At 36.4% G+C, this 12141-nt stretch overlaps 1 protein-coding gene across 2 annotated transcripts; it reads left to right on the forward strand.

The window, feature by feature from the left end:
• The first annotated feature begins 3442 nt into the window (after positions 1-3442).
• On the forward strand, positions 3443-10596 carry LOC113344231 (conserved oligomeric Golgi complex subunit 7-like). Of its 2 annotated transcripts, none has more exons than XM_026588238.1 (12): positions 3443-3504; positions 4388-4467; positions 4925-5272; positions 6102-6191; positions 6275-6394; positions 6477-6578; positions 6700-6953; positions 7128-7273; positions 7577-7775; positions 8034-8718; positions 9211-9540; positions 10146-10596. In XM_026588238.1, the coding sequence occupies exons 3-12, from the start codon at positions 4949-4951 to the stop codon at positions 10428-10430; spliced, it is 2535 nt and encodes an 844-aa protein (XP_026444023.1). In that variant the 5' UTR covers positions 3443-3504; positions 4388-4467; positions 4925-4948; the 3' UTR covers positions 10431-10596. The 2 variants fall into 2 exon arrangements, with proteins under 2 accessions (XP_026444023.1, XP_026444024.1); XM_026588239.1 differs by having other exon boundaries at positions 3475-3608.
• The last annotated feature ends 1545 nt before the right edge of the window (positions 10597-12141 follow it).

Consider the following 12141-nt stretch of genomic DNA (forward strand, 5'->3'; position numbering starts at 1 on the left):
GTTCGCTGAACCTACTCGGCTCTAGAACTCAGATGGATACAGTTCGTGGACTAGGTTCATCAAATGTTAGCCTCACTAATCTTGAAAATTCAGATCACCACGGTTCGTGATATATTCATTCTGAACTTGCTGTTTGCAAACTGGTTCACCAACCTTCCCTGTATTTCAGAAACTCAGATATCTATGGTTAGCGAGATGGTTCTCCAACCTAAGCTGAGTCGAAATATCAGCATTCTGAATTTCTCTCTTTGATGTTTGAAACAATATTCCCAAATGATAAAATCATTGCTTGAGAAATTTTCAATTGATCCACAAAAATACATCTTGAACAATAAATTGTTTCAAATTTATACTGTGAAGGACCTTGCTTGTTTAATAAGACAAGCTTAACTCGAAATTTTGATTTGCAATAAATCTACTAGAAGTCATATAACATATACATAATGGTGATTCAAGTGAGTAAATATAATGGTTCAATCTACACATACCTTGTTGATGAAGTTCTCTGAATATCTTCGTCGTTCATCAGTCTTCGAGGGTGATATCCGATACTGAACTACCAACTTTTATACCTAGTCCGAGACTTGACTTAGTAGACTAAAAATCAAGATATAATTTGATCAACTAACATTGACAACAAGCTTGATATAGTTTTTTGGGTTCAATCGAGCAGTGCTCTAACAAATTGTTCCTAAACAAAACTTATTGTTGTTGGAAATATACCTGAACTTTCTATTAGGCATCTAAATTTGGGAGTGCAACAAACTATTCTTCATTTATGTACTTGAGAATGCCATTGGGGAGAAAAGTATGATTCAACCCAAATATATCACCCTATCATCGAAAAATGTGATGACATGTTATCATCTTGGAGACAAATTTCTTTATCCAAGGTGATAAACTTGCTCTTTTGAAGTATATTCTTTCATCCTTAATTATGTATTATTTTTCTTTTTTTAGAGCACAAACCTCCATTATAAAGATATTAGAAAAAGAAGATGAGAAGTTCCTAATGGGAATACAATGTTGGGTCCAAAAATTTTCATCTGGTTAGTTGGAGTCTTGTTTGTACAACAAAGGAGAGAGCCAACCTAGGTGTTTGTAATCTTAAAAGGATGAATTAATAGGATAGAAATATGTCAACATCTCATTTTCCTCCGTGTCTCTATCAAAAAGTGCTCCCATCAAAAGTTTATCCAGTAAGCAATGTGGGACTAAGATGTGATTAAGACGTTCATAGTTTTCACTTAATTTCCCTCTGAAATAGTTCGTTCGAACTTCACAAAATCACTCCTCTTAATTTTTCTCTATTTTTTTTTTCTTGTTAGGCTTATTCCTATGCACATGTCTAACAACATAGTTTTCCACTTCTGCACCTACTATGGGTATATGACAAAGTGGAAAAAATATATGTGCCAAAATGTCAAATACACCAGTTAGACATACGCGACAGAATTTCTGCCGAGCGATAGAGACTCCATCGCTCGATGGTCTCAAAAGCGCTCGATGGTTTAAAGAGGCTAGCGCTACTCTTCCTATTGCTCGTCGATTTGATCATCACTTAACATTTATTCATCTAATGGCCAAAAATTTTCCATCTATAAATATTCAACTCCAAAATCATTTCAAATCACACCATCACCTAAACTTCTTTAAAATTTTTCGATTTCTTGTAATATGGAATCTCAAGGAAAAGGTAAATGTAAAACTAGTAACAAAGTTTGGAGTTCAAAATTCACTCTCTCTAAAGATAAATGTATTTGTCGTATTTATGTTTTTTTTATGCAAGATTGTATTGATGGTGCACGGAAACATGGTAACACCATGTGGGATAACATATTTCAAAAATATCAAGGACAAACGATGAAAATTAATGATCGTGATGCAACTGGGTAGGCAAAACTCTTCATTACGATCAATAAGAAAGTTGCTTCTTATGTTGCTTAGATAATGCAAGCCAAGAAAGGCCGAGAGAATGGTGTTGTGGATGTTGGTGTGGAAAGACAACGCCATCCAAATTGATAACCCAAACATGGAAAGGGGCGCGTATATATATGAACGAAGTGGGGGGAAATACCCCTACAAAAGATCCAGTGAACGATATAATGCACATGAGCGATGAGGATTACAACGCCTGCGATATTCATAATATCGCCAACATTATAGTTATTATTTGTCGACAGAAACACTATCGCTCAGTTATTTTTTCATAGTTACAAAACTGATTTGCCATGCCACCTGATATATCAAATATGACTTTTTGACATTGTGCATAGGAATAGACCTTAGTTTTCTTATCTACCTCAGATAGAACTGTTAGCAAGGGCTATGGGTAGTGTCATTCTTTCATTTGAAGGAGTGAACTACCAATTTACTCTAATTAGAGGTAGCTATCGGTAGTTTTAACCCCACTTCCATCCCCAACACATTCATACACTTCTTCATGTGAACGAGTTATTGGTAGTGTAACACTAGACGGGGGATTGTCCTCCGTTTGAGAAAATAAAACTACAAGGGGCAGTCCCCCGTATATTACAAAAATTTGCGTCGGACGGGGGACAGTCCCCCGTCTATACTTGTTTTTACTATCTCATGGGGGACTGTCCCCCTTGTATGCTTACATTCCATTTTTAAATAATAACTTTTCTCTCCAATTATTATTTTATTATTACATTTTGAAAAAATATCTACAAACGGAGGATGATTACCCGTATAATGTCCTTTTCTATTTTTCCCACAGTAGCTTCACTCTTTCATATGAACTATACCAGGATTCCTTCATATGAAATTTGAAGACTACCCATAGCGAGGGGTGAGCATTTTATCCGTAATCCGCGGATTTAACAGGGACCAACCGTATTTTTACGGATGGATGCCCAGACCGTTCGCTAATGGGTTGGACGTGGATGAGATTTTTGAAATCCAACGGATTACGGATTGGGTATGGATACAATCTTCAAAATCCGTTGGACATCCATATCCATTAGATTAAGGGCATTTATATAGTTTCTAGAAAATATAAATAGTTTTGGAATTTTTAAGGTGTTTGCTTGGGCTGTTGTCCATGACACTTCTATATTTATATTATATACATATATAAAATGTGTAGGTTCTATAAGAAATCATCTATATTAGTTTTGTTTTTTCATTATAAATTTGAACTAGCACAAATCCATTGGATTATCCGCATCCAATCTTTTTATCCGTGCATCTATTGGATGCAAATCCGTTGGATGTTAGACTGGATACGGACGCCAAACTTGAAATCCGTAGTGGATTGGATTGGACGCGGATGAGGTAAAAACCGGTCCATACAGGCCCATGCTCACCAATATTAGCCCATGCTCTTACATGATACAAAAACAGAGCTCACTTTTATCAGGTGGGCCGGGTCGAGACTTGAGTAATCGTAAAAGACCCATCAAGAGGTCATAAGTCCCATGTCCCGAACAAATCGAGATCTCTCCTCTTCGTCACTCCCCAACGAAGACAAACAAGAAAAAAGTAAGATCTCAATCTCTCTGCTTAAATTTTACCAGTAAAATAGTCGAAATATCTTTCTCAGAACTATTTAGGGTTCATAATCGATCCATTGTGATTTCTTAGAGGTAATAATTCACTATGTAAATCATTTTTGTCTTCCATTAGCTGGATTTCTCTTAATTTGTTGTTGGCATAAATTTGAATCATCGTTCCCGAACTTGTGAATTTAGTTTTAAAGATCTTAATTGTCACTGTTTCTAATTCAATTTCAATGTAATTACATTTCCAGGACTTGTGAATTTGTCTTTTTTATGAGGAAAATACTGATCCGATTGTAATTTTTTGTTGAATTTAGTAGTTTCAATTCAAACCCTAGTTTACTCAACATGTTGTTCTTGAGATATTTTGTTTGATTCTGTGTTGCGACCAGTGTTTAAGAGTAGGACAATGGATTTCTGTATTTAAGACCAGTACATTGTTCACACCTTTGATTAGAGTATGGAAATGCGTGTTTCGCATTGCTCAGAGTTTTGATTATTGGACTTCAGTGTTTAAGAGTAGACATTCCTCACATCTTCGATTGCAGTATGGATATGAGAGTTTCCATTTGCATTTCTGTATTTGGGAGTAGTGCATTGCTCACATCTTCAATTACGGTTTTTGTTTGCATTTCTTTAAATTGTAATTGAGTAGTATGTTTCTCGCACCTTTCATTAGAGTATGGAAACATGATAATTTGCTAGGATTTTCACATTTAAGAGTAGCATGTTGCTCACAACGTAATCAGAGTACAGAAATACGGCCTTTGGCTTGCATTTTGCTGTCGCTGACAAAAAACTCACAGATCTTACTCAACTTATAGTTCTAATGATCTTTGTCGCCAATGGTGTTTGTTTGCTCTCAGATTCTGATGTGGTTGTCGTAGGACAACAAGAAGTTACAGACATTGCTTTGTGATATACTTGGACCATTGCTGAAATACAGGTAGGGCCTCTTATCTTCTTTTTATATGTGGTCTTATCTTACTTCTGACACTAGTTTAAGCAATGCATCTAAACTTGCACCCATCACTAGTTTGACTTATGGTGGTGTTTTTGTCATAATTCTCGCAACTCCGTTAAACAATGTCATCCTTTCTCTTCTTAGTTTGACACTTTGATTTAGTATATCGAATTAAATTTAGAGGAAGTATAGTAAAGATCTTGGCTTCCCTCTCTTGGTAGAAAGAATGTCTTTGAACGTAAATGCTTACTCAAGAGGTTGTGTGGGTGTAAACTGCAACGTAATTATATCCATCTCATTAGTTAGTGTGTATACTGAGTTGACTTTATGCATAATCTAACAAATAGTAACTAAAAAGTAAATTAGCCAAACGAAGAAAATAAATATTTTTCACCTTACCTATATATGCAAAAAGTAATGAAAAGCTCTATGGAAACAGGGATAAACCAATCTGGTAACAAGAATGATAGATCTGGGAGCATTCTCAGATGAGGATAAATTCGACGCAAAGAAATGGATCAACACTGTCACGAGTCAGTATTCTCGAAGTCATGAAGAAAATAAAGAAGATAATAAAGAGAGCTCAATGGTATTGCTGGAGAAACACTTGGCAGATCTGGAGATGAAACTTCAAATGATGTCTGAAGAGATATCTGCTTCTCTCGAGGAACAGAGTGGTGCTGCTCTTCTCCGTGTTCCCCGTGCTAGCCGGGATGTTATTCGACTTCGTGATGATTCTGTTTCTCTTCGTACATCTGTTTCTGGGATCATCCAAAAGCTCAAAAAGGTATTTTTCAAACAGTTAAATGTAGAATTTTAATTATCACTGTAGATTGTGTGGTAGAAATGTAGATTATCAGAGCTATTTACACATAGGTGGGTTTGTGTACTGTTGTTGCATGAGATGATTGTAAATTGTAATTCTCGAATGAAATGTTAAACTGGAATGTGTATAGGACATTGGGAACATTAGGGTAATGTTATACCAAAGTCATATGGGACATTGTAAACAGTGGGGTAGAGGATACGGCAATCCACAATAAGTATCGCTAGCCTAAATTGGATGGATTTTTTTTATCTCGTGCATCCATGCACAAAATAAGGTCCAATGATTTGGTAAACTTTTCGTATTACTTTATTATTGTTTACTTTCTCCTATGAAAAAGTTATCTAATCATTGGCTCTTATCTTGTGCATGGATGCACAAGATAACGAGGGAGGTGATTGCCTAGCGAGTGGTTTACCCTATTCACAACAGTTTAGACAACTCATTGTGACAGGAGTTTCAACTTTCAACTGTTGATGTATACTTACATTTAGCTTTGGATGCTCTTCTCATCACAATGCAGTCATTTAACACTGTTATTGAAAATTAAATTAGGCTAAAAGGATTCTCGGTAATAACAAATGGGCGGGGGTGCAATGGGATGGGAGATCAGCATGTTTTGATATGTATTTAGCCAGAGAACGATAGATAAATTTCCATATTTGTTGAAATGTATTCAATTCTGGTCGGTTTTTAAATTCTTAGCTTACATGTGCTTCCTGCTTAATGTCTGAATGATATTCTGCGAACGCCAAATATATATTTCAGCACCTTTCTACTTTTAATGCAGGCAGAAGGTTCCTCGGCTGAGTCTATTACAGCCCTGGCTAAAGTTGACACAGTCAAGCAACGGATGGAGTCAGCATATGAGACATTGCAGGTGCAGGATCCACGGGCTTTATTATGTGGCTTTGGTTAAATTCCTATTTTTTTCTATGTATCTAATTTTAGGTTCAACTATAGGATGCTGCCGGGTTGACTCAGTTAAGTGCTAGTGTGGAAGATGTTTTTGCTAGTGGAGATCTTCCACGTGCTGCAGATACCTTAGCGAACATGAGGCACTGCTTGTCTGCTGTTGGTGAGGTAATCCATTCTTTTGAGTTCGTTCCTGATGTATTTTATGACGTTCAATTCTTTTTGACCCTTGGTATGTTTGTTTTTTCAGGTTGCAGAGTTTGCTAATGTTAGAAAGCAGCTAGAAGTCCTGGAGGATAGACTAGATGAAATGGTTCAGCCTCGTCTATCAGATGCTATAGCTAACCGGAAGGTTGTTTTACCCTATCGATATCTTGACTAGCAACTGATTACCTGTTGTACTACAATTGTTAACAATATCAAAATTTGTTTGGTTGGATGTATCTAAGTCGCATCCTATTTTTGCTGTCTAGGTTGACGCTGTTCAAGATTTGAGGCAAATTCTCATACGAATTGGGAGGTTCAAGTCATTAGAAATGAACTACACAAAGATTCACCTAAAACCTATAAAGAAGCTCTGGGAAGACTTTGAGTCCAGGCAACGAGTTAACAAGCATGAAGGAGAAAGACTAGCAAGCATTTCAGGGTCTTCGTCTGTTCCATTCTCCAGTTGGCTGCCAAGTTTCTATGATGAAATACTACTCTATCTTGAACAAGAGTGGAAATGGTATGATTTATCATCGTCATTTTTATATTTTGTATACTCCTACTTTTTTCAAGGCTTATGTAAATAAGAAAAATGAAAGAGAAAACAGACTAATTATCTCTCCTACTTTGAGAATTCAAACATTAGAAAGCTTTTTATTTTTCTACTCAAGAACTAAGCACTTTATACCTGCAGGTGTATGGTTGCTTTTCCTGAAGATTATAAGAACCTTGTTCCAAAGCTATTGATTGAGGTTATGACTGTTTTGGGTGGCAAATTTGTTTCTCGAATCAACCTTGCTACCGGAGAAGTTGTTGCTGAAACAAGAGCACTGGCCAAAGGTAGCGTCTGCAACTTTATCTGATGTATTATTTAATATAAATGAGCCTACCCATGGTTTACAGAACGGGTCTTTAACCTCCATAAGTATATCATCTAGGCTATTCTCTGCAAACTTCTCCCAGTGATTATTTTGCATATTATGGTTGTATCTATGCTCCCTACATTAGGGACTCATAACCTGTACCCGCTACTTAGTGTAGTTCTAAATTTACCAATTTAATATCACTGCAGTTTTGGTGGTTTTATTTCAAGAGGTTATTTTCATAATATGGGATTTTGATGTTGAATCTTCAAAATCTTAGGTGTCCTTGATATCTTATCTGGGGATATGCCTAAAGGTAGTAAGATTCAGACTAAGCATCTCGAGGCATTGATTGAGTTGCACAACATGACAAGTGCGTTTGCAAGGAATATTCAACACTTGTTTTCGGATTCTGCTCTTCAGGTTTTATTGGACACACTGAAGGCAATATATTCCCCTTATGAATCCTTTAAACAGAGGTGAGGCTAGTAATATCACTATAATCTTAGTTGTATTGTTTCCACTACTACTCACTGTATTGACTTCTTCCGACACACACCTTGACAAAGGAAGTCTGTGCATCATGAATTAAGTTTCCATCAGTTTCATACCATTTTTCACGTCAAGCAGTTAATTTTCTCACGTGAACTATCTAGTCTTCTTTTCCCTCTATTGTCCAAAAAGAAAAATCTAGATTTTCCTATTATAAAACCTAATGAGGAAACTTTGCTTCCTAGATATGGGCAGATAGAACGTGCCATCCTATCTTCTGAGATTGCTGGACTGGATCTTAGGGGAGCCGTTGCTCGTGGTGTCGGGGGTCAGGGCATTGAACTAAGTGAAACAGTTCGAAGAATGGAAGAATCTATTCCACAAGTTATTGTTCTTCTTGAAGCAGCTGTGGAGAGATGCATCAATTTTACTGGAGGTTCCGAGGCAGGGGAACTTATTTTGGCAATTGACGATATAATGCTGCAGTTTATTTCTATTCTTCAAGAAACCTTGAAATCATTAAGAACTGTATGTGGAGTAGACTTCACTGCTGATGCCGCTGGTTCAAAGAAAGAAATGGGTTCAGACAGAAGGGATGGAACACATAATGTGCGCAGATCAGAGTCTAGCTCAGAAGAAGAAGAGTGGTCTATTGTCCAGGGAGCATTGCAGATTCTTACAGTTGCGGATTGTCTAACAAGCAGGTCTTCAGTTTTTGAAGCTTCCTTGAGATCTACTCTTGCCCGTCTGAGCACTAGTTTGTCTCTTTCAGTGTTCGGTTCTAGTTTGGATTTAAACCAATCACATGTGGGCACCGATGATGGAAACGGGGAGTCGTCTTTGGCAGGAAGGGCATCCTTGGATGTTGCAGCCCTCCGTCTGATTGACGATCCTGAGAAAGCTAGGAGACTTTTTGGCCTCTTAGATCAGGTATATTTGAATTATTTTCTTTTATCCTTGTATTTCGTTGAGTGAGAGTCTTATTCTCTCGATATAATAACTATTATATATTCCTGTCTTCCTGATATGGGTTATTGGTTGTGTACTGTTAACGGTCTCTGTCAAAGCCCTATCCATAATTTTCTCGTGCCAAATAGGGGCAGCATAGTATCAGCACCTTGATTTTGTGACCTTGATAAAAATATTAGATCGAAGTGTTAGAACTGTCATTTAACTTTTGAGCCTTGTCAAACCAATTAGTTTGACAATCAAACCTGGAGAGACACTCCAACTAACCTCAAAAACAGTCGTAAGTTCAAGGTTCGAGATCTAATCCAAGAAGTTTCGTATGTTCAGTGGATACCAGTAAAAGTTAGATACTTGATTCCTAGTAACTTTGTATCCGCACATGTCTCTATTTGCTTGCTTTTAAAGTTATAGTTGTATATGTGACCTTTTTATTTTATTCCTATAATAATGCAGTCGAAAGATCCTCGGTTTCATGCGCTTCCACTTGCGTCTCAAAGGGTAACAGCATTTGCAGACACAGTAAACGAACTTGTCTACGATGTTCTCATATCTAAAGTACGGCAAAGACTTAGCGACGTGGCTCGTTTGCCAATCTGGTCTGCAGTTGAGGAGCAGAGTGCTTTTAATCTTCCAAGTTTCAGTGCCTATCCACAATCATACGTGACCAGAGTTGGGGAGTATCTGCTTACTTTGCCTCAACAGTTGGAGCCACTTGCTGAGGGCATTTCTAGTGATGGAAACACGGATGAAGCCCAGTTCTTCGCCACAGAATGGATGTTCAAGGTAATAATTTATGGTTTCCAATTTCTTTTCTTAAAAGCCAAAAATTCGTAATATGTTTAAAATCTATCCACATCTGTGCCCGCTAGTAAAACCCATTGGAAGCAACATCTCTGGCAACTGGCTATTAAGTACAACCCAGATTGTTTTGACCCTTTAGAAAAAAAATTAGAGATAAATAAGGGTATATAAGTTGCACAATAATCACCAAACCCGAAACATTAGGGTGGGCTATATAATCGTTTTGAAAACATCACTACTACGCGTCAGAATTTAACTCATTCAACTTATATTTGCTTTTTCATGTATGCCAATGGGTTGTATCAGAACTTCCGATTACAAAAACATTGAAATTAGAAATAGTAGTATCTGAATTCATACATATGAGGGTGTCCTCAGGAGGATTAGATCATATTGTGTTGTTTGTATGTTGCATCGTGATTTACATGCAACTTCAGTGCTGTTTATGTTGGCTAGAATAGTTTTTTGCTTCTCTCTACTTTTTTCTCGAGATATTTTCTTTTTTGTAACTAGTATAGTCTTCTCTGCTACATATGATGACTGGAAATACTGCTAAGAGTACTCAATGTTTCACTGTATTATAATAGGTTGCAGAGGGAGCAACAGCTCTTTACATGGAGCAGTTACGTGGAATTCAGTTTATAACGGACCGGGGAGCACAACAACTCTCAGTCGATATAGAGTACTTGAGTAATGTATTAGCAGCTCTATCCATGCCAATTCCCCCGCTCCTTGCTACATTCCACACCTGCCTGTCAACTCCAAGAGATGAGCTGCGTGATCTCGTTAAATCAGTAGACTCGGAATCCCATCTGGATCTTCCTACTGCACATCTTGTTTGCAAGATACGGCGCCTGAATCTTGATCAGTAACTTTTGTTTTCTCTATGTGAATCAAATTACAACAATGAGGGTATAGTAATAGTTTTTTTTTTTTTTCTGATAATATTGATTTTGACATCTCAAAAGAGACTGATAATGTGAGAGTTGTATCTGCTTTACTGGGCCAATACAATAAGTCAATGGGCTTTTTACTCCTTTTTCAAACTGGTGCATGAACCAGGCCGAAGAAAAGAAACACAAATTTCGCAGTTATAACACTGGCAGCTGAAACTTGAGCCATTCTTATTGCAATCCGAACGACCAGATACAACTGCGACAGAGTCATTTTTTCAATCTAGTTCACTTAAGAGATCCACGTTGATGTGTACAACTAATAGTCTAGGAGCTATGTTATCTCATTCCAGCATCTTGTCTCCAGGAAATGAGCATTTTGAAACCCCGGACATTATAGTCTACAAGTTTGTAATAAAGTAATGAAGTAAACGTTGTGTAGACGAGTGTTTCTGTGCTGAAGTTGTCAGCTAATGCTGGTTGGATTGTTAACATGCTATCAGGGCGAAGTTCATGGACTATGGGAGGATTGAGAAATGCTTTTATAGTTCAAATAAAAATTGTACTCCCTCCATCCCTATTACATAGGCGGATTTAGCAAAATCTCTTAGATTAAGAAATTATCTTGATTTCTTAAATATGCATCTACTTTCTTATTTTAACCTTTGTCTCGTTCCTAATACAATTATCAATGCACAGTAAATAAGGACATATATAAGGAAAACTCATCTTGGAATTGCTATTCCGTCTATCTAGTGGGACTACAAAAATTGAAAACTCCGCCTATATCTTGGGGACGGAGGGAGTAGAAGAAAAAAAGTTTAACTAAAAAATTGTCAACTACTTAAAATGGTGCATGCATATAAAGAATTTAAAAATGTACATATTATATATACTAGTTTGCTACCCGCGCGGTGCAGGTTCTGTTTTCCTTTTCTTATGATTAATTTTTTAAAATAATTTTTCACTAAAAAAAATATATTATTACAGTGAAAACTACCAGAACATTTTTTTAGGACGTTAAATAATAAGCTCATAAACCTAAAACTAACAAAAAAGGAAAAACTAAGAAAATCAACAATGCAATTAAAGGTATCTAGATTTATAATCCACCATTTTTGAAGACTACAACCCCGACTTCATAAATTAACTAAAATTGGTGAATCTTATAATGTTTTAATTGTTTTTTCTAAATTTTGATATACTTTACATTTTTTAAGCTCAACCTTTTGTACTAGATTTATATGTTTCTTGTTTCTTTCGATTTACCAATCATTATGCGTCTTTACTTCATCAACAGAAATGTCGTCATATATCATATATTCAAATAAATCTCACTCAGACGCTTAATTTTACATAAATTCATTTATCTAATAATGTCATGAAATTTTCTTGGTGTTTTATTAGGATAAATTATACTGAGTCGTGATTTTCTTTAATATCTAAATGACCTTCTTTTGATTTCTTTCTCTACAGAAACCTGAAATATTTTCACATGGTAATGATCAAACATAAAGAGAGTGTGCATGGTACTCATAAATTTCTTTATATTAAAGAGAGTGCAAGCTTTCTCTGGCAATAAAAATAAGGATTCAAATTAAGTGATCAGAACGAGTGTGTGCACGTATGTATATATGTGTACTTTGAAATTATAGGATGAAACCCTAAATAACCAAAAGAATCCTCGAAC

The sequence above is a fragment of the Papaver somniferum genome, unplaced genomic scaffold, assembly GCF_003573695.1.
Source record: "Papaver somniferum cultivar HN1 unplaced genomic scaffold, ASM357369v1 unplaced-scaffold_75, whole genome shotgun sequence".
NCBI lineage: Eukaryota > Viridiplantae > Streptophyta > Magnoliopsida > Ranunculales > Papaveraceae > Papaver > Papaver somniferum.